Source organism: Nanorana parkeri, unplaced genomic scaffold, assembly GCF_000935625.1.
Source record: "Nanorana parkeri isolate BGI_ZX_2015 unplaced genomic scaffold, ASM93562v1 scaffold21, whole genome shotgun sequence".
NCBI lineage: Eukaryota > Metazoa > Chordata > Amphibia > Anura > Dicroglossidae > Nanorana > Nanorana parkeri.
This window is the reverse complement of record NW_017306289.1, coordinates 1,529,313-1,557,238: the sequence shown is the minus strand read 5'-3', so window position 1 is coordinate 1,557,238 and position 27,926 is coordinate 1,529,313. Positions and strand designations below refer to the sequence as shown.

The 27,926-nt window shown below is 41.1% G+C and overlaps 1 protein-coding gene across 1 annotated transcript in view; it reads right to left on the bottom strand.

Moving 5' to 3' along the window:
* VWA3B (von Willebrand factor A domain containing 3B) overlaps positions 1-27,926 on the bottom strand; it is a 135,129-nt gene that overhangs the window by 88,161 nt on the left and 19,042 nt on the right. The window contains exons 5-15 of the mRNA XM_018562814.1: positions 27,149-27,305; positions 24,783-24,952; positions 23,253-23,338; positions 21,670-21,780; positions 18,511-18,704; positions 17,001-17,155; positions 15,622-15,760; positions 14,284-14,415; positions 7,329-7,427; positions 5,316-5,498; positions 1,118-1,248 (exon numbers count right to left, since the gene is read on the bottom strand). Of these exons, the coding sequence (XP_018418316.1) occupies positions 1,118-1,248; positions 5,316-5,498; positions 7,329-7,427; positions 14,284-14,415; positions 15,622-15,760; positions 17,001-17,155; positions 18,511-18,704; positions 21,670-21,780; positions 23,253-23,338; positions 24,783-24,952; positions 27,149-27,305 (1,557 nt within the window). The remainder of the gene's footprint in view (positions 1-1,117; positions 1,249-5,315; positions 5,499-7,328; positions 7,428-14,283; positions 14,416-15,621; positions 15,761-17,000; positions 17,156-18,510; positions 18,705-21,669; positions 21,781-23,252; positions 23,339-24,782; positions 24,953-27,148; positions 27,306-27,926) is intronic.

Genomic DNA, 27,926 nt, shown 5'->3' with positions numbered 1-27,926 from the left:
TTTTTTTTTTTTTTAACTACATAGATTTTGTGGCCTATTTAGAAATGTGTAAACTTGTAAAATGTTATTCCTATTTTTATCACCTTTAAAACTTCCTGACATAAAGAAAAGCTTTTCAAGTTTGATCTTAACTTTCCCCTTTACTTTTATCTCTCCTTTGTCATTTTTAGTGATTATTCTCCATAGGTACCACGTAGAACCTCACCGCTAACAGCAGTGAGCAAGTGAATGGTAATTTAAAGAACAACAAGCAATAATGTCTATGAACTGACTTTCAAACATACATTAATACAAAATCAATTAGATTATGTGTTGATCATGCTAGTGGATCCATTTATTTTCCATTTCCTGTATTTTCCACATCCTGTAACAGCGTTACTGTACATTGCATTACATTACACTGAAATCCCTATAGCATTATCACTTTGTGGACAGGGTAGTTTTAGAAAGGCACGTGGTTGTAAATAAGCATTAAGCTCAACTCCAGTTAACACTTTTTAAAGAAGAAGTCTGGGAAAATCAAAAACTTACCCTTGCACTGGGACTCAAATAAATCTGTATTACTCATCTGATCCTTGGTCCCATCAGCTCGCTCTGCTAGACCGGTCCCCACAGCCTTTTCTTCCTGGACTCCAGCAATCTAAGAACCGCTGAAGTCCTCACGTCTTATGCAGGTCCATTGACCTGCATGTAACGTGATGAAGCTTGCACCCAGACAAAAACAAGCACTTAATCCTTGCAGGGGGGGGGGGGGGGGGGTAGTCCCACTACAAGGACAAGTTTTTGATATTCCCATGGTTCTTTAGGTAATTACAGCATCTGTTTTTTCCTTATGATTATAAGAACCATATGAATATATGAGTACAAATAATCATATGAATAAAAGTTGACCGTTGTAAGCACCCACAGCAGCACCTACTTGCTGTCACTTTTACCGGTCAGCTTGGCCTGCATGTAAACATGAACAAAAATAACAAATAAAGGCATATGGAATAAAAAAAATAAACAGATACTGAATACTACTATTGCAGGTATAATCCCTTTACAGTTACAAGAATACAATATTTTTTGCTATATGGGTGATTACATTCTAGGACCAAAAGGAGCCACATGTAACCTGTGTGATAGATCCTTGGCTCCATTGTGGTACCAGTCCAGCATTAAACATTCAACATGAAGTTTTTTGACCTTCTCCAAGTTGGATCTCCCTTCATCAATCTCATTTAAAAGGAGTTTTATGTCTTCACTCTGTATACAAAAGAGATTGTACAATGGAATTAGGAATAATATGTCACAGCATACAAGTAATCACATAGCATGTATGAAAACATATGTCTTAAAAGATGTATTAAAATATATGTCTTTACAATATATATTTAAACATACATTTTATATGTACAGTAAATAATCTTATCAATTAATGGTTTAAAAGCCTTTGTATAGTTTAACGACCTCTAGACCGGCCATTGTAGTAAAAAAGTCAGACAGGGGAGCTATTACTCTAAATCAGGGGTGGGCAATTCTGGCCCTCCAGCTGTTGCGGAACTACAAATCCAATGAGGCATTGCAAGGCTGAAAGTTACCAGCATGACTCGCAGAAGGATGTTGAGATTTGTAGTTAACCAGTTGCTGTCCGACCTTTGAGAAAAAAACGGCGGATGGCAGGCTTCTATTTGCGGGTTGCCGTCTCCAGACGGCATTTTTTTCCTGCTCGCGCGCTAGGGGGAAAGACCCGCTCGTTCTTACAGCCATTAACGGCTGTTTCACATACAACTGATCAGCGGCTCTATAGCCGCCAATCGGTTGTATGGCGTGAAAAAAAGTTTTACAAAATAAGTCACAAATAGAAAAAGTAAAAACAAATAAAAAAATGTTTAAGTGCCCCCCCCCCGCCGTTGTTGACGCACTTATAAACGTAAATATGCGTCAGATGCGTCAGCGCGCGAAAATGACAATTGCGCTTCACATGTTGAATATCGTCGCGAACGTCGCAGTGAGAGCAATCATTTTAGGGCCATCAATCACTGATAACACTAAACTGATGAGCAGTAAAAGCTTTTAAAGCGTCGCCTATAGCCAATTTTGGGTATTGTAGTTTTTTGAGGTTTCACGCATGCACGCAATTTTAAGGCTTGACATGTTTGGTGTCTTTTTACCAGACGTGACCCCGACTCTTATATTTTACCAAAAAATTGGTTAATAATAAATGTTTTTTTCCTTTATACTAAAAAATAAAACCCCCAGTGGTGATTAAATGCCACCAAAAGAAAGCTCTATGTGTCTCCAAAAAATGGTATAAAATTCATTTCAGTACAGCGTTGCATGACGGAATAAATGTCAGTCAAAGTACTGCAGCGCTGAATACTGAAAAATGGCCTGGATGGGAAGGGGGTTTAACACCGCGGACTTCAAGTGGTTAAAGCACAGCTGGAGGGCTGGAGTCTCCCACCCCTGCTCTAAAATGGACATTACATTGTTGCGCCAGGCACGCACACAATGCCTGTGACTGCGCTGTCATTAGACCGTGCAGTTCATAGGCAAAATCACAAAAGCCAATCACAGTGACTGTACCTTATGATTGTTGTGAACCAATCACAGCAATCATGAGTGTAAATACCCCTCCCTTCCTTTTGCAAGGGCAAGGAGAGTACAGAGACTGATGGCTCCATGGTACAGTACGTTTATTCACTGTATTTATGTACTGGCACTGTCACTAACCACTAACTGTATGGGAGAAAACTCTGTGTCCATACAATTATTTAAAAAAAAAAGAATTTGGTTAAACTGTTGCATGGCCAAGTGATTGTCAGTCAAACTATCACAGTGCAGAAAACGGCCTGGAAAGGAAGGGTGCAACATGCTAGAATTGAGGTGATTAGAAATGTATAGTTTGTAATTATTTTTGTACATGGGATTGTTATATTTACATATGTATATGTTGCATCCTGATTTACAGTGCTACATCATTGTTGTGCTTTACTTCTTCTCACAAAGCAAGTCTATGATTTGGTTGACAGAATGAAAACATAACACACCCTTTTTTGTTTTGGAAGGAGTAACAAAGGTTAGTTTAGGACTCCTATCAAGTTTTTATTGCTGTCTGTGTTGCCAGTGGTTAGATTCACTCTCTCTATTTGTCCTGGTGACCATTGCCACTGGGACTAAAAGTGAGGGAGAGTATAAAATATTGGTGTTCACAGGAACAGGAACAGGAATAGAAGGGAAAATTGGGGACACTAGAGAGAAATGTCTAAAAGAGGCTTTACCTCACTATGTAGTGATTTCTTCTTACCTCCTGTTTTGTCTCTAAGAGAGTAAGTAAAGGAAAATCTCTCCAAGGGAACACAGACAGCAAAAAAAAAAAAAAAGAGCCTTGACTTTAACTACTCCCTTTTCTATGAAACCTTTCGGCTTCAGGTTTACTTTAACTGCAATGATAACTAAATTATGTGCTAACTGAAAGTACACTGAATTTTCCCTTTTACAGCAATTGATTGAGTTGGAATTCTTCACCACTGGGTTTCCCTTAATAGCTGCTGATAGAATAGAGGTGAACAGATATAACTGGACATCATGCTTGGAATAGAATTTAGCCAATGTCCAGAGGAAAGTTCAGAGCTCTTACATTTGGCTATAAGTCAGCAGATAGTCAAAATAGACAGCTTTAAAGAAGAACTCAAGGCAAGGGTTTCATTCTGACAACCCCAAACTGTAAGGTGTTAACTGCTCATCTAAAATAAAATAAAAAATATTCTCACCTGATCCTCCAAGCCAGCCGGCTCTTGCACTAGTCTTTCCAGTCGTGCTTCCCCTCCACTGCAGCGGTGTAAGGATCCTCGAGTCATCACATCCATGCACTGTGTATAGGACATGAGGATGCCAAAGGACATACCATTGCTGCAGTGTAGGAGAGAGAGAAGCTAAAGGGAGCACTGTGACAGCCGGCTGGCTCCGAGGATAGGGTGAGTATAACTTTTTATTTTAGTCCCTAGATACAAACAAGCAGCTAACCCTTGCATTGTGGGGGTAGCCCCACTGCAAGGGTTGATAAAAATGTTGCCCGGATATGGCTTGAATTTCGGATGATTGCTACTGAATTGCCTGAAATTTGAGCTGTGGATAGCAATACCTGGCTAGAAAAAAATAAATTTAAAAACTCAATGAGCCAGGTGGAAAATGATCTGCTAAAGAGTGACTGCATCCTATCAGATGCAGTCATTGTTCGGGTATTCAGACAGCTTGTGCGTGCTGTGCCTGTCTGAAAACACTAGCCGCCAGTGCAGGTGTCTCCATCCTTGCTGTTTAAAGTGGATAGATTAATCTATAGATTTTCTCTCGTTCAGCCCCCAGTCTGATTGAGAGAAGTCTAAGTGTCCATGGCTAGCCTTACTTGTGTTCATGTCTATTCCCCACCAAATGCTTATCTCTGATATAATGAGTTAGATGAACACCACTTATTTGAGCTTATTCAGCAAGGCAAAGTGCAATGTGCAACCATGGCAACCAATTAACTCTGAGTTCAGTATAATGAAAATCCATTTGGATGTTATGGGCGACTGCATCTGTACAATGCATTTTGCCTTCAATAAGGCCATATTAGTCTTTACACTGCTTTATTAAATAAGTCCGACAGACTGCTGAGGTTCATTGACATTTTTGTTCATATTTACGACAGTGAAATCCCCGCTCTACAGTGACATTCTCATCAGTAATTTTCTTCTTTCTGATTTTTTTCAGTCTGTTGGCGTTCATTTCATTCTAGGTAAAGACACCAAATCTTTGCTAGACTATCTGACCACTACCGGTAGACTATTACTCAAGGAGCTGAATCTGTATAGGTAGCAAAAGCAGTAATTGTATTGTATGAAATCATATGTAGTCAATATGTAACCACTTAAACAATACGAAGCAGTCGCTGCTATCAGAAATACAATTATATACAGCCATTAAAAGAACTATTAATCAGATCTGATCTTACAAAATCAGATCTCTGTCACAGCATTAAGCCATGTTTCTTCGACATTCATTTAATATTCATGACAGACATATAGTGGTTGATGCATATATAACAAAATCTCTGCAGTCATGTAAATTCACTTTTAATGTCCTGTTTAAAGTAAAGTAAGAAATCAGTCATTGTTACAACAAAAGCACTTCATTTTGATGTGCTTTTGTTGTAACAGTATATATGGGGGTGAGGTATCGGACCACCTGGAGATTATGGATTTGGAAAGTATTCTACTGTGTTCATAAGAAACCAGTCATTGACATTGCTGTAATAGCCTATAAGTGGTTTGACATAGGCAGGAACTTACCACAAAAGGTTGTGGAGCATCAGGGTTTGTTAATTGACTTGTATAAGCATGGAAACGACCGCTGGTCTTGTTGGAGAGCTCATACAAGAAGCTATTAGCCTCGGTATCATCACAGTTAAATGAAATTGTATGGATAGGCACAGGCCTGAACAGGTTGATGTGTTCAAGAAATGTTTCTGTTGGCTATAAAAAAACAAAACAAAACAGATTTTGAAGATATCACACATTTGTTGTTTCAGAACTCTTCATTGACCATTGTTTAGTTCAAATGTGTAAACGCTAAAAGGAGAACTGTGGGGTCAGTACTTTTCCCCATAGTTCTCCTAAGGATAACGGGAGGACACAAACTAGCGTCCTCCCGTCACCCAAAGCTCAGTATACCACAAACTACAGCTCGTGATATACTGAGATGCCACAGCCGGGACAGATCCCGACATTACTGTCTGGATCCACCCAGTTGCGTGTTTGACAGCTGGCTCTGCCTATTCAGAGGCAGAGCCAGCTGTACCCGCCACCTTCCCCCTCTGTTCCGCCAGTCAGCGCTTGAGGATCAGACAGGGAAGGGGGATCCCTGCAGGGAGCCATGAGTGACAGTCACGGCTCTCTGCAGGGACAGGATCGAGAAGTGAGCGAGCGACGGTATGTGTTCAAAAGAAATCTCCCAACAGGGCGCAAAACTTGCGAGGTCCAAAAAAAGATGGTATGTGTTCGCTCACTTCCCGATCTATTGAGCCGACCTGTGACAGTTTCATTGTCACAGGCCAGCTAGAACTATGAGGCCGAGTGACTTTCACTCGCCTCATAGTTCTCCTTTAACCTTTTTTAACTAGATTTTTTAAACTAGATTTTTCCATAACCCACTTTATATCCTACAATGTTTGAAGCTCACATATATAACCTAAATGACAGGTGAGTAAATCAAAGACCTAATTTACACAAGAGTGGTAGCAACAAGTGGTGGCAATTATCTTTGTTATTATACCTAGATCTGCCCAGGTACTCTTGATGTACTTATAACTAGGGATGCACGGAAATTTTGGCTGCCGGAACATATCGGCCGAAAATGGCACTTTTAGCAAAATGCAGAAAGTGCCATCTTTCGAACAATATTGTGATGCATCCCTGGTTTCTCTCCTCCCCATTGGGCGCTGCTCTGTGTCCCCTCTGACACAGTGCGGCATCCAGCGGGGAGGAGAGAAACTGTCACAGGAGGCCCAGTGGTGTGGGGGAGGAGAGTGCTGTGAGGGGCCGACGTCTCTCCTCCCGCACCGTTCAGCCTCCTGTGACAGATCAGGAGAGCGGCGGTGTGGGGGCGCAGACAGCGGTCACAGGAGGCTGGGCCGGCGAGGAGTCAGCTGTCAGAGGAGATCAAGCTCTCCTCCCCGCACCGCTCGCTCAGCCTCCTGTGACAGCGAGTCAGATTAGAGAGTGAGTACAAGCAGTCAGCGGTCGCTGACTGCTTGAAAAATAATTAAGGACATAGTAGGTTTACTGTGTCCCCAATTATGAATGAATGGGAAGTGATCTACATCATGATTGTGGACATGGTAAACATACTATCTCCACAAGTTATGAATGAACAGGAACACTCAGTATAGAGGCTTCCTGTTCATTTATAAAAGGGGATGTAGAAAAAGAGATTGAGGACTCTGTGTTCTTAATCTCTTTTTCTATTTTAAAAGGGAAATATCAGGGGTCTTTTTAGACCCCTAATATTTCCCCGAAGCCCCCAACCGTAAAGTAAAATAATAATAATAATAAATTAAATAAAAATAAAATATTTTAAACAATTTGAAAAGGTTACAAAAACCTGACATTTTTTTTGCATTTCGGTTTAGTTTTGGTTTTGAAAATTTCATCTTGGTGCACCTATACTTATAACATGCCCTTATCACTCCATACACAAAACATAGTCTTTGGAATTTCTGCTTTAAATTAACAGCAAGTTGTGAGGCAAGCTCTTGTTCAAGCTCTTTAATTGTTTTATTAAATGTCTCTTTGTTTTCCCATTACCTGATCGGGACGTCCATCTGTAAGTAAATAAACTGCCTGGGTATTACTATCGGACAGAGCCACCTGGAGAGCCTTCAGGGTATTTGTTGAGCTGCCAACCTGTCCAGAAAAATAAAACTAAATTTAAAATATGCCATACCTCCCCCACATAAAAATACATGAAGAGTTTCTACTTCGCTAAAAGTTCCATCCAGCACTTTTACTTACTATTGACGGTCTATTGCTCTGGATCCCTATGTGGATCTCCATGTTAGGTGTAACATTAGCTAAAACAAACTCCAAATGCTCTGGAACATCATTATCGTTTTTGAATTGTGTCTCTTAATGTGATTGCTTTGGTCCTACAAAGTCTGATGCCCACTTTTTTTTCTCTAGCAATTAAAAAAATGATTCAGAAGGTTTCAGTTGTAGGTTAGTGTAGTTCTGTCACATGACTGGCTGTGAGGGACAAATTAGAGCAAGATGACCTGATACTGACAAAGTGTGGGGTAATATGAAGGGCACCTGTGTCGACTCCAAACATCCAACAAGTTCTGTTCTATTTCAAATTCCCCTGCAAATTATTGGATGTTCAAAGTAAACATAGATTTACCGTACATAATGCATTATTAAACCAAGTTCAGGTTTACTTCTCTTCAGCTCACTACACACAGTTATAATGAGATATAAGGAAATCTTTTTTTTTGCTTACCAAGTAACACTCATGAAACAGCAAGCAGGACATAAAAAAGTAGATCTGTAAAAAAGTAATCTGCCATTGGCTTATGGAACATTTTCCCTTAAACTGTCCTAACCATTATTTCTTTTGTTCTGTAAATATTAAGAATGTGTTATATTATTATTATTGTTTAAAATGTGTACACAAGTTTGTATGTAAAATACAATCACAATTCTCAGAATTTGCTCTCCTTTTGTACCAGACTATGAAAGCCTGAGACACAGTACCATGATACAAAGCAGTACTTTGGTTTATTATTCATAGCTTTTTGTTATTCTGCTTGTAATATGCAAGGTCAGGTAACTGGCAGCCTCCAAATAACAATCAATGAGCAAAGTGTTTTGTCTGTCATGTTTTCAGAAAAATAATGTCCGCCTGACCAGTCTCTCTTCAATGTGGGGTTAAACAGATCACTGTGTGTACCCGGCCAAAGTAAACCTGTTTTGATGGTTTTCTAAAACATTAAACACTGTTCCTTTATATTTCAGTATTAAATACTTCTTCTGAGTATTCTTATAAGACTTAGAAAAACTGAGTGAGGCCTGTGCATATGAACATATAGTTATGCTGTTATGAAATTAATGCTAAGGTCTATACATACTGTGAGTACAAAAAGAACTATTTTCTTATTTGTCCTTTGAGGGACACAGGAAGTCTCTCACCTTCACCCTAAAGCTGTCCAACTGAGGGGTGGACAACTGCAAACTGGGGTCAGTCCAAAGCTCAAAGAGCTGCCTAAAGGACCATATACCCGAAGCTGGCATCAGATGAGTCCACAATACCCACTTAGTAGAGAAAATGTAAACAGAAGACCAGGTGGCAGCCTTGAAAATCTGAGAAACATTTGATAGATGCCAAAAGCCCAAGAAGCATGCACATATCTTTTAGATAAAAACGGTAAAAAAGGCGAGCGCACAACTGTTATGCAATGTGGCAAGAGGAATAGATCTGTTTAAAATAAATTTTAATACTAAACAATTCTGGAACAATTTTGAAGCAAAAACAAAAACAAAAGTTAAAACGAATTTTTAAAACGAATTTTTAAAATTAGTTAAAGAATGGGGTGAGCCAGCTTCTCGTTCAGGGGGAGGGACCCTGCAGACACATGTTCAAGACCTCTTTGTCAAGCCAGAAGTGGTTTACTCTGGTTTACCACTTCTGGCTTGACAAAGAGGTCTTGAACCTCGAAACGCGTAGCCAAATTGCCCGATTGACATTCCCATCACCCAGCGAGATAGACCGCACTGGTTTCCAGCCCCGTGCCTGTCTCCAAAAACGATCTGTCACAACGACTGCTGACAGTTTTCCAAACCGCTACAGAGCGGCACTCTCGCTCCCGTTCAGCCGTCGGGTCTCAGCCTGGCCAGCTGATCTCCCACGGTATTGGATGGCACGAACACCCTCAGTGCAGAGCCTCTGTACAAACAAGGCTACAGGACGGCAAATTCTTGCGCTCCAGCCACAGGAGCCTCCTAGCTGTCACCACTATCTCTCCTCCACCACCAGGGGACCAAACCAGATACTTCCAAACTCATACCCCTCACCGGCAGGACATTACTACGTCCACCATTACTACGTTTGGCCCGTTTACCACATCCACACCGATCGCCCGAAGACACTGCTGAGCGATCCATACAGCCTTTCTCCTGATTTGCAAGACCTCATCTGGTCCACCCAAACAGTGAGTTTTCAGTCCAGTATTGTTTTTAAAGTTTTTAAAGTTGGTATCTATCCCCACAATATCCCAGGGTTGCAGCGCTTCTTTCCACCCTCCTTTTTACATATCTTTTAGAGTGTGCCTTTACAGGAAAGGGTGGAACCCAACCCTTGAGACTATAAGCCTGGATGATGGTCTTTCTGAACCACCTAGAGATGGTGGAACAAGAAGTTGGTATACCCTTACAGAGATCATCCCGGATGAGAAAAATGCAATGAGTTTTTATGAAGGAAGCTGTGGTTCAAAGATAGACTCTCCAGAAATATCCTTTTAGTAAACTGGAGCAGGACAAAGGAATGGACGAACAATGTCCTAGTTGAGGTGAAAGACAGAGACTACCTTAGCCAAGAAGTCCTGGGCCTCAACTTAATCAGAACGGTTCCTTGCAGGAGACTGCCAGTTAAGACACTCGTCTTAACTGGCAGTCTCATATCATAATAGGAATCACTGATTCAGAGATGCTCCTGTCTCCCAGAACCTGTGCTTTAACAGCTATGCTGAAAAACCCCCCAACTCCAGGCACAAGAAAAACAAAACCCTTGCAGTGAGTCGTCGTCCCCCCCCCCTCCCCCCCTCCCCCCCGCACTGCAAAGGTTCAATGCTTGTTAACTGTACGGTATAGAGGAAAAGCCTGTATTACTTACCTTACTCCTTGGTCTGGCAGGCTTTGGAGCTCTCCTCCCTGATGCTTCGGGCTGTGGACGGCCCCTTGCCATCATTAAGTACAATGCAGGGCAATTAGTCCTGTATTATATGTTAGAAGGTAAGTGTGTGGTTGCAGCTGGGGGTACCTTAGAGAGGAGGCTTTGGGGAGCCTTTTGGAGCGGGGAATAAGGTAGGAATTACACCTTGTTCCTTTTACCCTGAACTAAATTAATATTTAACTAGGGATGCACCAAAATTTCGGTGCCAAAAGTACCATTTTGTGGCCAAAATTGTGGTGCATCTCAGAGCAGCATCCAGCGTGTAGGAGAGAAAGTGTCAGGAGGTCGAGTGGGGTGGGGAGGAGAGTGCTGAGAGCGTGTCACTGGAGGCTGAGCCCTCCTCCCCCACCGCCCCACTTGGCCTCCTGTGGCAGGCAGAGACTTAGAATAGAGAGTGGTGTGGGGGAGGAGACAGCTGTCATAGCTGGCCGAGCTGATGGGGCGGGGGGAGGAGTCAGCTGTCAACCATGTCACAAGGCTGAGCTCTCCTCCTCGCACCGCTGGCTCAGCCTTCTGTGACAGCCAGGAGTCAGGATGAAGAGTGGAGGAGTCAGGATGGAGAGTGGTATACAAACACTCAGTGATCAGATCGCTGAGTGTTTGTAAATAATTGAGGATATTAGTATGTTTACTGTGTCCCCAGTTATGGGTGAACAGGAAGTGCTCTACATCACTTCCTGTTCATTCGTGATTGTGGCCATAGTAACTCATACTATATCCAAAGTTTATGAATGGAGAGGAACACTCAGTATAGAGGCATCCTGTTTATTCATAGCAGGGTTTGCAGAAAAAGAGATTTAGGACTCTGTGTCCTCAAACTCTTTTTCTATTTTAAAAGGGAAAAATCAGGTTTAGACCTGATTTATATGTATATGATATCATATATATGATATATATATGTATAAATAAAATATTCAAATAGGGCCGCACTGCAGGGTTATTTTTCTTCTTCCGCCCGGAGTTGGGCTTTATAGCCAGTGACCTTGAAGCAGGAAGGTAAATCAGCCCTGAGAAAGAAGATCCAGACAATCTGGTAGAGCCAACAGCGTGTCTGCCAGGTGGTTGACCAGATCAGTGTTAAATATCCACCTGGGCCAGCCCAGAGCAATGAGGGTCACCGGAATGTCCTCTATCTCAATTCTGCAAAGCAGATGAGGAACGAGAGGAAGGAGGAAAGGCATAGATTAGGGTGTACTGAGCCCACTGAGCCACCAGAGTATCTACTACTTCTGCTAGAGGATCGCTGTACCTGGAAACAAACCTTTCCTGTTTGTTGTCAAACTAAGGGCTAGTTCACCTGATTGGTGCCGGAACGCACAGGATCACATTCCGGCCAGCTCACTTTGTTTTAGGCGGGAGGGGGCGTGGCGGTGCATTGAAGTCAATGGCACCGCAGCCACGCCCTTCAGCCACAGTGCGATTGCATGCACCGGAATGCATGGCACATCGATGCCTGCGTTCCGGTAAGAAAAAATAGTGCATGCAGCATTTTTTCTGACTGCATCGGACTGGAAGGCAGGCACTGATGTGCCACGCGTTTCGGTTCCAATGATCGCACTGCGGCCGGAGAGCGCGACTGCGGTGACATTGACTTCAATGCACCACCACGCCCACTCCCACCCCAAAACAAAGTGAGATGCCGGGATGCGATCCAGTACGTTCACAGTAGGTCACAGCCAAGATAGGATATAAAGAAAGACCTGCCATCCAGAACAGAGCTCTAGAGAGGGATTTTAATTACTTATCAGTTGAGTCCTGAAAGACAGGCGTATCCTCTACCAGTATGGTAGTCACTGTGTTTAGGTGGGATTGATCCACCGTGGTGGTAAAACACTTCTTTACAACATTCTCATCAAATGGGTACAAATTGCTTGGGAGGAGCAAACATCTTGTCAGGGTGTTTCCAATCTCCGTTAATGAAGGCTTGGAACGGTGGGAGCAATGGTATAGTCTTTGCTGTCTTAGGGCCTCTAAAAACCCAAGACTGGAAGCAGAACTGGTAGAAGCAACAGGCTGATCCTCTAATTTCAGAGTGGTGTGCACTTCTCTGATAAGAGCCAAAACAGTCTCTATTTGGGAGTATTAGCAGAAGACTCTGACTCCTCCAGGATAAGACTGCAGGGACTCAGAATCAAACAGAACCTCTGCAGGTGATGGCTCAGAAGCTGCTAAGGCCATAGGAAAGGTGCGCAAGTGGCTTCTGTGGTTAAAGCCAACAAATAATTGGGTGATTTGGGCCATAAAGTCTTAAGTCACTGTAGTAAAAACCTCAGCTAAAAAGGGCAGACTCTAGGAGCAGAGGGCAACAGGATTCCAAGCTACAGACATCAGCTGCATCAATAGGCACGCTCAGCCGCCCCAAAATCGTTAGCCGAGTGTGAGCTGGTGCACTCATTACAATGGGACTATCCCCCCCATGTCTATTTAGACATTGCAACCATGTGTAGCGGTAAGGCAACTGAAGGCTCAGGGTAGGAGGCAAGGCCTCAAGTACTTACAAAACGCAAACAACTTGTAGCAGGTGAGGGTCGTTGATCGGAGGTGACCAAATGTAGGTGGGCAGCAGGAATGAATTGGAAACTGTAGTTCCATGTGGCTCTTGAAAGCAGGAGTGGCAGGGAGGAGATGCTTCTTTGGTGCTGTATAGCGATAAAGAGAATGCAGAGCACATACATGCAACACTACATCCAGCGGATGATGCTTTTGCTCAGTCCCACAGCATTAACCAATTCTGTGGCAGAAACTGGCAGGAAACAGTGAAATGTAAAGGTGCCCAACAACCTAAGTAATGAAGGTAGCTCCAGGTGCCCACCCACTAATTGAGTTTTCAGAGCCAGGACAGGCACTGAAGCAAAGCCAGTGGCTCAGTGGCTAAATTGTTACCAGATTGGAGTCTAGAAAGTGTCTTACCCTGTGTCTGAAAGTCACTTCTAGGCTATCCATGCAATGTCAGAGTCCAGCAGGGTCCAGACATGGCACTTAAAAAGCTAGGCTTATGGATGGCCATGCCGGATAGCTGCAATTAAAGAGACTGGCTCTTTCAGTGAAGCAGAAAAATGTTGAGTAAGAAAAAAACTGCTAGCAAAATTAGGCAAGTCTTTTACACGGAGGAGCAGAAGAAAAGATGTCCATCCTCCTAGGACATTATCAAAATGCTGGTAGTAGGGTGGGTTATCCTGGGCTGCCCTACAGATTTATTGTTTGTCAGTGTCCAGTCCTTTTGTAGGAGGCAGTATAAGCCAAAAGTAAAACCCTTCCTGTGTCCCTTATTGGATGAGAAAAAAAAGTAATCAATGTTCCATACTGCCAAGCTGCCACACAACAGAAATAGAGGAGGTAAGCAGCACACTACTCAGGAGCAGATGAGAATTCCAATTTTCTCACTGAAAGTGGAAAACTCCTTTAATATTTTATCTCACAAAGTGAGGGAAATTCCCTCTTAAACAGTTGTCCCTGAAACAGGTGGCCCATTGGAAACTTTTCACTATATTTCCATTCTGCTCAGAACTGTACAATTTTGACTTTTCCACCACTTGCCATCCACTGAAAAGGTCACCAGGACAAGTGAGAGGGTGAACCTCTCCCTGAAACAGACAGTGATGCAAACAGGATTTTTAATACTTCCATGCTCTACAAAACTTGAACAAATAGTTAGTTTTAGAAATACTTAAATGCTTAATCAGCATCTGAAACAAAATAGGGTCCATCTGCTTCCCTCTGTCTCTTTCGCTAGAATATAGGATGGAGTCCAGACATGTTACAGTATTACAGGTTTTGAGTGTGCAACTGAGTCCCACCATAAATGATCCACATTACCTGCAATTCCTTAACCCAGTATGATGCTTCCTTCATATTTTCTTTATTAACTTCTGCTAACTTTGCTTTCCAAGCCTCTACTTTTGCATCAAACTTTACAAAGTTGAACATCTTTTTGTGTTTAAGTTGCTCCTGTTAAGAACAATTTACCAAGAACATAAAGGTAAAATATTAACGCATTTTATCACAGAGTAGAAAGTAGATGTAAAACAAAAGGGTTTATACCTTATACCATGACAGAAATTCAAAGCAAAATCCTTGGACCACCCATCCCTACTAAAGTAATTTTACAGGTTTAACACACAAACTTTAAAAACAGGCAAGAAAAGGATGATGTCTGAAAAAAATGAATTTACATCTCAAATGTATTTTGATATGAGCCTATACACATCGAGGGGAATTTATAAAAACTGGAGCAGATTTGCATGGCAACCAATCAGCTTCTCTGTCTCATTTTAAAATCTTACCTGAGCAAACTGAAGAGAGATGCTGATTGGTTGCCATGGGCAACTGCTCCAGATTCTGACTGCTTCAGTTTTGATAAATTCCCCTCATCATGTTTTGAGCATGATTTTAATATGTATCCACCTCTGTGACATCATTCTAACCTACAGTTAGAGGTCAGTCAACCTTATCAGAATGGTCTACATATCAAGTTTAGCTACAGGTAAGGTGATATCAGGTCAAATTACGGACTTTTCTGGATGAGAGCATCGATCTCTGAAAAGCCAAAGTCTGTATAATTTTGGGGTGAACTATGTGAAATGGATGATTGTATTCTGAGATAAGCAGTTGCTTTTCATGCAATTAAAAGCAGGTACATCTAATCACATGAATGAGCCTAGAATTGCTGACATTTTATTAAATTTCCCTCTAAGCAAAGCCAATCTTACTGTTTAAAAAGGGCATTCTTCTTTAAAGTGTATTTCCATTTTTGCAGTCAAAATGGGATAATATCTGTTTTAGGGATGCACTGATAACAATACTAGTATCAGTATCGGTGCCAATACTGAGCATTTGGGCGAGTACTCCTACTTGCCCAAATGCTCCCGATGCCTATCCTGATACTGGAACTTCCAATATCAGGAAGCCAGCTCTATGTTCCCTCTTCACTTAGTAATGAGGGAGCATTACTCAGGAAGCTGGGCGCCGTGTAATGACTTGCTGCCCGGCTTCCTGATTGGCAAGCCTTCCGACCAATCAGGAAGCCGGGTTCCATGCTTCCTCGTCACCTGGCTTCCTGGCTAATCACGCTTAATGGGACTTGCAGTATCGGCGAGTGCGGGAAAAAAAATATCGGTACTTGTACTTGTGATATTAAAATGAACTGTGCTTTACCTGCATAAGCTGAAATATTTTTTCCTTCACCAAAAACAGCTTGTCTTTCATGGAATGGGAAGTGTCAATGAGAATATAGACTTGATCCTCAAGTATAGTTCCAAACAGCTCTCTGCTCCCTTTTTGAAGCCATTTTACTCTATTAATATAAAAATAAAGACCCTTTGTGATCAAACAAGGTGTATTTAAAGAGTGCATACTTTAAGTATTTTAGATGTGCAAAGGCAATCAATCCGAAATATATGCCTTGGTGCTCCAAACAGGTAATCCAGAAACAAGTATAATATGCACTGGAAGGGCTTTCATGGAGAAGCAAAGGGGATAACATGGACACTTTATTGGATCAATGTTTTGGCAGGCCACAGCCTTGACATCTGTTTCTCCATGGGAGTCGTTCAGGTGCCTACTATACTTGTTTTTACTTTAGGTATATTTACATCAGTCTCTGCCCCAAATGAGACTAAAGTCCCTTTCAAAATTCATCTCAAATACACACACACACACACACATACACACAGGACAATCTTTGTGTATACTGATTAATCTACCAGCCTGTCCCTGAGGGGAAAATAAACCAAATTTAAAGGGTCACTCTATGCAGAGGTGATTTTTCTGTTTTTGGTACATGCTGAATTGTTAAACCAACTACTGTGTTGTTTTTATTACTACTCATGCACTTTGAGGTTTCTGAACTTAAGTTCTCAGTCCCACATAACTGCATCAGCCATTAGAAGACTGTTCTATTTCCGTTATACTCCTGAATTTTCTTCTATGTATTCTATCTTATAAACACTTTAACAAGAGTGAAAACACCAAAAACTGGGAAGGAACACTTAAACTTCCAAACTAGGCAAGAACAAAGCCAGGCACTATATCAGGGAGATCTCACCAATAGAGCCCCCAAAAGAAACAGCAATCTGGTAGGTGGCAGAGATTTCAGCTATAGATAAAGTAACAGCTGTAATTGGACTGACCTGTTAAAGTGCATGGGGACAATAGTGTACCAGTCAAAACAAGATATAAATACATAATCATACTCTAAACTATTTAGAACCTCATAATAATGTATTATCCAGTATACTTCAAGCTGATAGATTCTTAACTCTTAGTGAAAGGTGCACATTAACACTGATGCAAGAAAAAAAAAAAGGATTTTAAATAATATACACCAAAATTCAGCATGTTAAAAGCTTTTTTGTTCATCTGTACTGTATTTTGTTCATCTGTATCTTGTCACATGGTGAAGTGTAATAACCAATTCCTTCATGATTAAAAACATACATGTAGAGATATATGAGCTCACTATCACATGCACACACAAACAACTTGTCATGCTGTCAATAGATATGATTTAGGTCATATAAATTATGTTATGTCACCTTCTTTCCAACTTGTTCAATGCAGTTTTCATTCTTTCTTCATACCATCTGTACTTCTCCTTACTGATATGGACATGCACCACAGAACCATCTTTCCAAAGAATATGGACAAACTGGTCACAGTACTTGGCATTGATCAGTTTCACATTGTTTTCCTGTAGATTTGGATATGCATGATTAATTACACAGATAGAGCACATGTTAGTTCCAATATTATAATGTCTCTCATTATTAGTTTAAAAACTTTACAGCATTACAGGTCAAGTGTGAGCTTGTTTATGCCAATTGTTTTCTATTTGCCCTGTTCATGGCATAGATACATGGTGGTGTGCAGAAAAATGCTGTTTCACAGACTTGGTGTGAATAGGCACTTAAACAAGTACTTAAACTCATTGTTAAATTACAGTACCCATCCCCAAGAGAAATATGGTGGATGCTATTGCTGATTTACTTCTTAAAATGCTAGTTTGCAGAGTGTTACGCTGACTACGCTTCTAGAAATAACACATAAAAGCTGCTGCAGGAAGTGAACACATAAATGTGCCTGCATATACCTGCAGCAGTTTTAAATAGCCTGAAGAATCTCAGGCCATTCTTCTGAATAGTATTTGGGAGGGACGATAAGCCCTGCCCCTTCACACCTCTAGAAGTCTGTAATGACAGCTTTCATTTTCACCTAAGAAAAGGATTTCTTTCATGATGGACAATGGTGACCCTTTTTGGGGGGTTTGCGCTGATTGCCTTGGACAATGGCAATCAACTTTTTGGGGGGTTTCGCTCTACTGTACTGCAATAATTGGTCCTACCCTCCACACTGTGAAGCCACATTCCTGCTGCAGCAAGGACGTCTTCCTTTATACCATAAAATAAATGAAAAATCCAACAAGGAGAGTAAGAAAGAACCTGTTGCAGGGGCTACACCAGGTAGATAGACCTGAGAACTACATTCTTTAGAAAAAAAACGAACGCTTTACCAATTTAGGGCAAAACAACAGGTTTGCTTTAATGCCCTCCCAGCAACATTTACTAACCTTCCTTCACTGCAACTGCATGCCAACCCACCCCAACACTGTTGTGTTCAGCCCCCAAAAGCGAAGAAAATAGCTGGTACTTCCAGGTATGCATGTGCATGCAAGATTCAGAGCTTATAAAGGGCTTGTTTAACTTGCTATGGCCAGATCAATAGAGCAGTGGGAGAGAAAAGGGAAGGGGAAAATATGCTACTAGTTGACCCAGGTTTAAAGCACATCTGTGCTTTGTCTTGCATGGGCAAAACCATTGCCCTCCCCAAAACCTGCTATAATTAGAACTACGGTCCACAGATTAGAAGCTTGTATTGTGGCAGCAAGTAGACACGTAGTGCTTCTGCTATATTTACAAAGGCTCACCTAAGCCAGATGGGTGCAGTACTATTCAAGCGTACGGCAATTCCTATTATTGTGTATGGTTATAGACAAAAGCTAAAAAACTATCTTGAAGAAACAGCAGGCTGTGTGCCTTTAACACTCACTGCATCTGTTTGCACAGATTCATCCTCCGGTTTGGTCCTAATATCCACTACTCCGTCACTATGGCGAAAGGCACAGTCTGCTAGGGCTTCATAAAAGAGGAGCTTCTGTGGCTTCAAGCCAAACATCTTCAGCCATTCTTCTGAGCTTACACAGTCCTCAGCAGCCTCTTCTGATACAGGACAGCTATTAGTATCTATATAAACATAAAGGCGTTATAGAGTCTGAGAAGAAAGGTTGCACAACATCAAAACTGAAAAACACAATATCACAATACTATACAATGTGACTGAAGTAATGTCATTGTTACTGCAAATCCAATATTTTATAACAAATTACATTCTATGCAATTCTTCATTTAGTTACCCATTACCTATGTGATATTTGTCCAGATTCCTAAAAATGTAGTTTTGTCATGAAGACATAAAAATCTATACAAACAGCAATGGAACAATTATCAGTTTATAGATCTACTAAAAGATGAAATAATCTTCTAACTGAAAACACTACATGTCACTAGATGCTTCCTTTTCTGGATTATAGTCACTATGGCAAATACACAGCTTTAGATGACAAGTGTGAATCTGTAAAATGTGTACATAGCCTTTTGGAGAGTAAAAGTGACCTCTACAGGTTGTCCTGTGTAAGATCACTGCATATATCACATTAAAGGAGAACTATGAGGTGAGTGCTTTTCACTCACCTCATAGTTCTAGCCGACCTATGACAATGAGACTGTCACAGGTCGGCTCAGTAGATCGGGAGGTGAGCAAACACATACCGGGTTCGCTCGCCTCTCGATCCCGTCACGGCTCTCTGCCGTGACAGGGGGAGGGGCTGGATTCCCCTCTCCCCGCTGCGATCTGCCAGCGCTGACTGGCGGAACAGACGGGGGAGGGGGCGGGTACAGCTGGCTCTGCCTCTAGATAGGCAGAGTCAGCTGTCACTCACGCAGCTGTGCGGATACCGTCATCTACGTCGGGATCCGCTCCGGCTGCGGCGTCTCAGTATACCGCGAGCTACAGCTCGCGGTATACTGAGCTTAGGGTGACGGGAGGACGCTAGTTTGTGTCCTCCCGTTACCCTAAGGAGAACTATGGGGAAAAACACTGACCCCATAGTTCTTCTTTAAATAAAAGTTCTGGCCTTACCATGAGTGTGTGTGCCTAACTAACTCTATGAGTGATATTATTGTGTTACCTAATTCAGGGCCACTGAGTAATGCGAATAACCTGTATACCCTATAAAGTAGAATGTTACTGAAATTCCAATTCATAAAATACATTAATAAACCTACACTGGAAGTTCTAATCATGCAGTAAAAAGGGTTGATGTACTAAAGGGAAATAGGGAGAGCTGTTCACTTTGCAAGGGGATTTTCTCTTAGTTTAGCGAATAAGGCGAAGCTCTGCTGACTTCCATCATGTGCAAGCAAATATTTTTATTTTTTTTGCCTGTGATTGGGTATTATTTGCAAAATGAATGTTAACCACACTTACTAAGCTAAGGGAAAATCCCCATGCAAAAGGATTTGCCTTTAGTAAATCAACCTCAGAGTGTCCAGCTGATCGAGTACAGCATTTGTAGCACTCAGGAGTACATTAACACATACAAAGGATGCCCTCTTTCAAATACCATGGTATACACACACACATTCGAACATCCTCATAAATCAATGTTAATATTTTACACCCACTCCTAAACTTTAGTCCTTTGTGTGCATGTTCATTAGTTGTTCACAAATACATAAAGCCAGTCTATACATGGCTAGTGTAGAGGGTCACTAACTGATGGACCAAATTATGGTTCTGTCTGGACTGTGATCGTTCAACTGTGCTGGGTTATGGCTCAGTGGATGTGCCAACCTCGGTGACTTTCCAAGGCCAGCACATGCACATGCACAGCCAGCCATATCTCAGTGCAGTCACTAGGTGCTATGACCGCCGGCATTCTACCAACCAATGACATCACCCCCCCTTGCAGTCATTCGTTGCGACCACCGCCGGCATCCTAACAACCAATGACATCACATGCGTGCAACATCCATAGCATTATAGGGGGGATAGAAGAGCAACTTCTTCCATCCAAACTTGCAGCCTGCTCCACCTCCCTCCTTATGCCTGCTGAGGAAAGGTATTGGGGTAGACTGATGGGGACAATCAATCCTGAGTTGCCCCATTACATAAGTTGAACTACAAGTCCCACCTCAGCAGAAAGACTTGTTGTTTTCAATGCAGTACAAGTGCAGTGACGTGACCACACATGTAGTCAATTAATTCTTCCTCCTGTCCATGTTACTGAATGTTCCTACCAAGGGAGAATCTGCAAAAGCTAAAGCATTGCACCCGCAATCCACTGATTGTGTTTGCAATGCTTTACTGGCTCCTATGCAAAAAAATAATAAATGCACATAAATACACAGATTATAGCAAAGGCTATATAGACTGTGTCCTAGAGCAGGAGAGCCACCAGGGGCAGCAACCAGCTAATATTAAATCAAACTGCTAACAAAAGGTGTAATAGAATTTTCCTGTTCGTCATTTCCATCTGGCTATATTTGCCCCGCCTGTGCATTTTTCATGGTGGAATAGTGCAATGTGTATTTAGTTTGTGTTCCCTAAATCTGTGTGGCTAGAAGCAAACGTTTAGCAATATAGAGAGAATGTTTTCCATATTGATCTAGGGTCAGTTCTAGGTGTATCCACACAAGGACAAACTATTCATTTTAACCTCACTCCCTTCAGTCCCAGCATTATTTGTAAAGTTATGACATCTGATTCTGTTAGTCTTACACTAAGGCTAGCCAAGAAAATGGGGTTGGAGAAGGCAGCACAAAACAGTTGGAATAGGGTGGTAAGCAGTAATGGCTGTTAATTTGTTTGAATATCCAAGCAAAAAGGTAAACATCTTATTGGGGATATTTAAACTTCACTGATCATTTGACAGCTGAATGACAGGCTGAGGCTAAGCATCTGGAGCAGGGAGGCCTCAATCTCAACTTGGGCAGAAGTCAAGGTCCCATGTACAGCCTAGGCCTAGGATCCAAGGGGCTCCACAGGGACAGATGCACCTGCAGGCTGCAGGCACCACATCAGCGTTGCGGTTGTCCTAGAAAGTTTTAGGTCAGATGAGGTCACCTTTAAAAAACAAATCATATTTACCTTCTTCTGAGTGGTACAGATTTCTTAAAATATCCTGCAATTGCTTTAGCGTCTCCTGTGCTTCCTCCAGCTCCTCGGCAATCAACTCTTCATCTTTCTTGAGATCAAACTCTATGGAAATAATAGTTAATCATAAAAATTATGTTGCAAGGATGACCATAGCAAACTATAACTAGTTAATTTAAAATATTAAAATATAAGTTGATAGAACAACTACAGAGTAAAATATATGATGAAAAGTCAATCATCCAGTTTACAAATGTACTGATTACAAACAGTTTCAAATGGAGCTTGCAACCAGGCAGAAATGATATAGTTTCCTCATGTAGGTTACAGTCAATATAAAAATTGGTTGCTACAACCTCTATTGTACTCTTGTTATAGTTTTCATATATCTGATGCAATAGGCACTCTATGGGAGAGGAAAATCTGGACTATGTTTACAATTTCTTGCCAACACTGACACAGTAATGCGTGTGCCAGACAAATGTGGCATCAGTCAAAAATAGAGTCTTGGCTGTCCCATGTATTGTCACCTAAAGTGACCATGCTGGCATCCAGTTTCTGAAAGTTCTGCTTACATAGCCTAAATAAATCTGTTCAAAGGAGGAGGTGGGTCAGGGGTACTGTATAAGTGGAGGGAAGCTTGTAACCAATGGATCACAAACTACCGCTGAGTGGGGTATATAAACAACATTAAAGGGCATCTCCATTTTCATGTTAGTGACAGTCTGCTGATATACTGCTGGCACTTTTGAGGTAAGCATGAGATGTGATGGGTGCAAGTGCTGAGTATATTGAGGAGTATGTTGGGTTGTGCTTATATAGGTAAGTGTTATAGGTGCATGCTGTGGAACACGTAAGTGTAGCAAGATGTAATGGGTGTAGCTGGTGTATAGGGCGCTGTCCAAAGTGAAGTAAGATGGACTGTATAGTGTCTTGAGTATATTGTGGTAAATGGTACTGTGTGCTTAGTGTACTGAGGTGAATGCTATGCATTGTGGAGTGCATGCTACAGTGTGTTGAGGTTAGCTGGGTCCTGAATTGTGAGTATAGTGAAATTTAATGTAGGTAGGTAGGTATGGGAGTGTTATGAGTCTATTGGTAAATGGTCCTATGTCCTGTCTGGATTGGGGTACACACAATGGGTTAAAAAAATTATAATCACATGACTAAACTAAAAGACAATTAAAGCCAAGCCTTTGTTTTTGCTTTACTTCTTTTTTGGTCACAGAAGTACATTTACTAATAGCAGGGTATTGCTATTGCTCCAATTATTGGGAAGAGTATATTGCACTCTCCCAATACTTCTTCTTTTAAGAACCTTATCCTCTTGTGCTAAAGCTTTGCGAATTGAGCCTCTGATGTGTTTTATAGTGTATTTGCTGTATATATCCGATCATAGCTATAATGGACTTACACCTACTCACAAATTCCCTATTGGTAAACTGGCACACATGTGCTAATTGATAGATAATATAGATACTAAATATATCAAGCTAAGAAACATTGTTTCTACACTATATCACATTGTTACATGCACATAGGTAAAAAGCTTTCAAGTAAACAAACAATGGCTATACCTGGGAAATTTTTGTCAGTTGTTTTTTTGGCCCCTTCTGGATTTTTATCATCTTGTGTTAACATTTCCTCTAACCAAACATGGAACCTATAGAAGAAGGTAAAGTTAATTTCTGATGTGCACTGTATGTATTGCATGACTTATGATCACCAGGAAAAGTGTCTATATACTTTATACCTTGGAGGAAACATTACATACGATACAGTAATAGCAAGATAACTATGCTGTTAAATAATTTAACCAACACACATACTGTTGGATAAAGACTTTATATGAAACTATTGCTATTACATTTCTATATACACACTACACAACATAATGCATGTTCATATATTAACGGCATTATTAAAAGAGAACTATAGCCATACCTTTTTTTGGCTATAGCTCTCTTTGGGGTCACAGGTGTACATTTACTAATGTGCTCCTGTGACCCAAAGTCAGCATATAGTAGGCTACTGCTGACTGCGGCACGCTGCTGCTGGGAAAGATCCCGACAATATTAGTGCAATAGACACTCTGTGAGAGAGTTAAATCTAGGCTTAAACATATTGTATAATACAGCTGGCTCTGCCTCTCTACAGCCAAAGCTAGCTGTGCCTGCCCCCTTTCCATGTCTGACCCTCCAATAAGTGCTGGAGGAACAGAGAGGGGAGTGGGAATCCCTGCTGGAGGGTGGTGACTGACAGTCACCACTCTCTGCAGGGGGAAAAGCCATGAACCTCAGGGGGTGATTTACTAACCTAAACACACGCACGCACTAGGTGCGTGTGATTTTTACACAGCAAAACGTATTTATCAACCAAAAAGTCTCTAAAAGCATATTTCCACTAATGCCATATATGGAAAAATCATGCACATGATGCATATATAATGCTGCTTCACAGTTTAGACAAAAATGGTTAGCTCATGCATTTACATTCCTTGCATTCATCAACGCAAGCAACACAACATAGAGCTAATTTACACAACATCACCTTGCAAATTCATACAGGGCTTTGCACAACACACCTGCTGGGTGTGTACACACTACAAAGGTGTTTAGATTCCACCCATAGATCATGCTGGGATGGAACACACTACAGAGGTGTATACATGTTCATGGTGTGTTAATAAGGTTAGTAAATCAACCCCTCAGTGTCACACACTGGCTCTATAGCTCGAGAACTGAGCGATCACAAACCGTTGATCGTTTAGTTTTCAAGCTGTAGAGCTGGCGTATGACAATGTGTCTTAAACTATTGGGAAGAGTACATTTTACTCTCCCAATATTTACCCCTTAATACAGTATATTGATTGCTAAAAGTGCAATATAAGTAAGCAGAGCTGTCACCATTCTCAACCTCTCCTTAGTCCACTCTTCTCTTTTTCCCACTCAATAGGCTGCTTTTTAAATTATTTTAACTACCTAATAAACGTATACAATATCAAACGAAAAACAAACATTTCATTCTTTTCTTATATAATTTTCATTAATAGCTAGTATTGTATAGTTCATTTATATGTGTTGACATGTTAGGTTATGGATTTGTACCTTCCAGATGTTCGAAGACTTAACTCTCTCACCATCATCATGCTTTCCATTTTGTGAGGGTGATAGGAGACAACATGAAGGGGACATGGACTGTTTTCAATGCAAGTTAGCAGGCGCTGTGTCTTTCCAACAGGAACATCTCCAACACAAAAATAATATACAGCATCTACCTACAAAATAAATATCCTTAGAACTTTGCCTTTTATTTTGACAAGCAGGGTATTTTCTAAAATAGTAATAATGCTACTAACACAAGACATCATAGCCTAACCATACACAAATGCTGAATATTGAGGCCATTATTTAGCTAAGACAAAAAAAGTTTATCTGTGTGGTCCAGTCTGATCCATGATATCATTCCTGGCCTTGCAGTTTTTGTGCTACAGGTTTGCATGAACTTATCTAGCCACACAGGGAATCAACAGTGCAGGCAGTAGACAGATTAAATAACAGCTCGCAGTGCCAGACTGCTGTAAACAAAACAAGCAGAGTCCTGTCTTGCATTAAGAAGGGAATGTATTGCAAAGACAAGTCTGTAATTTTACTACTATACAGATCACTGGTTCGGCCACATCTGGAGTATGTGGTCCAGTTTTGGTCACCAATACTAAGAAAATATGTCCTTGAGCTGGAGGGCAACCAAACTCATTAAAGGGGTTTGAAGACCTGAACTATGAAACAAGGTTGTTAAAATTAAATATGTTCTCTTTGGAGGTTAGGAGATTAAGGGGGGAAATGATTTTCCTGTATAAACTGTTCAACGGCGACAGAAACATTATTAACAAACTATATACGGTTAGCTCCGTAACAAAGACCAGAGGGCACCACCACAAATTGCTAGAAAAAAAGTCCTACACACGGGGCGCAAGGGGTTCTTTACAGTTAGAGCGGTTAGGGTCTGCAACTCTCTGCCACAGGAAGTAATTTCAGCCAAGAGTGTGGAATCATTCAAGAAACTCCTGGACGAGTTCCTTGGAGACCGTAACATAAAGGGGTACAAGTACTCTTAAAGAGCAAAATCACACATGGACTCATATACACGCACACACCTGCTCAAACATAAATGCATACACGCAATAGGTTGGACTTGATCGACTTATGTCTTTATTCAACCTCAAATACTATGTAACTATGTAACTAGAAGTGCGATGCAAATGGACCATTTATCAGTGAGTAAATGATACATCAATATTTTTATTTATATATCTATATGACATACAGACTGGTATTTTATATAGACCAAGACAACCCCTTTTCAATAACTATTAAACAGTTTAAAGAGGGATTTGGCAAGTCTCTTCACCCACAGGTTTGTTAATCCTCAATGAAGGAAACTCTTCCAGGCCCTCACTGAAGTTGCAGGTCTGCCACCCTCATTCAAACCCTGTCAAATTTATATCTTAGCTTTCTGCTCAGTAGTGTTGTCACCTAAGGCCCCGTTCACATGTAGCGAATTATCGCGCGATTTTCGCCGCGATATCCGCCACGATACCGCGCATTTTTGCCGCGCGATATCGCGAGAAGTCGCCGGCCAATGCTATTCAATGGAGCTGTCTTAACTCCATGTCGCTCGTCGCGGACGCTTCTACCGGACCCTTTTTTTGGCGGATTTTGCGCGATTTTGCCCTTTTTCTATGGAGCCCGACGGAGAAGGTCGCGCTACCGTCGCTGGATCGTCGCTGGAACGTCGCCCCGAAAGACGCGCTATCCCGGCCGTGCGGATCCGCTGCAAAAGGTATGTCGCTACGTGTGAATGGGGTCTAACCCCTACTGGGGAAAGGGTGCTCCACTACTCAGCTTAAACCTAACCAGGAGCTGTGGAAATTGGATTTTGGGTGGGGAAAAATTCCTCTGTAAGGCTCTTCGAGAGTTTTAAGTCGCACGAGCAACGAGATGAAAAATCCCACCTGAAATATTTAATATTAATATTTTTCTTATGCAATTATTAATGCGATTTAGTATGCTCAAAAATGTAATTATCATTTATCAACAAACACACTCTTTGATTTTCTTGTGTGTTGTTTTTCTGGCAAACCTATTATATCATTGCTCTGTCACTGAACACAGTTCATGAAATATGGTCATAGTCATTGCTATCAGGTAACAATTCAATACAGTAAGATCACATTTCTAAGTACGGGGACTGCACGAGTAACACTGGTTATTTGATAGCAAACAATAACCTGAAAGGATGCAGAACTTGGTTTGGCCAGGTATATTGTTATTATGTCTAATTGCTATAACCTCATAACATTTCCCCACTGTTAGAACACTCCACTGCAGAACATGCAATACAATTCACACTATAATTACCTGCTACAAAATAATAGTACTTCTACACATTCAAACATAAATATGCTTACAACCTGGTCATCCAGGGCTTCAGATAGAGCTTCAGCTGCACTCTCAACAGTGACCACTGGAGAATGCTGAAGATTCCAAATCCACTCTACAGCTTGCTGTATGGAATACTGAGTGACATGAATAACATTCTGATGCCACTTCACTGGCTCCTGAGAAACCCTGCAAAATACACCATACATGATTAACAAGTGCTTACAGAGGGTAAAGAATGATGCAAAGTTCTTGGCTTGCTGGATACATATCTCATTTTTTCAGATTCTGCCTTGGAGGCTTGGATATTTAGTAGTAAATAAAGAAGGTCACTAGCCTCCAAACTCTCCATGTTGCCAGTTGCATTTAAACCAGCAACATGGCAAGACCTAAATGCAATTTCACAAAAAGAACACTTTGTGGGAATCAATAAATAGTGTTTATGTGGTCATCATGCCTCCACTATCCAGGCATATTTACAGTAAATGGATAAAAGAGCTTCTTTTATTCTGTTTTGTCAAAGCTGTGCTGGCTAGTGGTCACTTTTTTTGTTAATGAATACAAGTTTATAACCTGGACATTATATTTTTTTATTACTTGTGCAACATATGTATCTTATAAAAAACATTTATATTTAAACTTTAGGGCATGTAAATAAAATAGTGGCAACACCCTGTAAAATATTAATCTGTTGACGGGCTTTTTTTTTTTTGCGCCAGATGGGTTTTGAATTTCTATGCAAGTCTATGGGAATAAAAAACTACTTTAAGCAGGTCAAGTGCAGGTCAAATACATCTGTAAATAAATTCT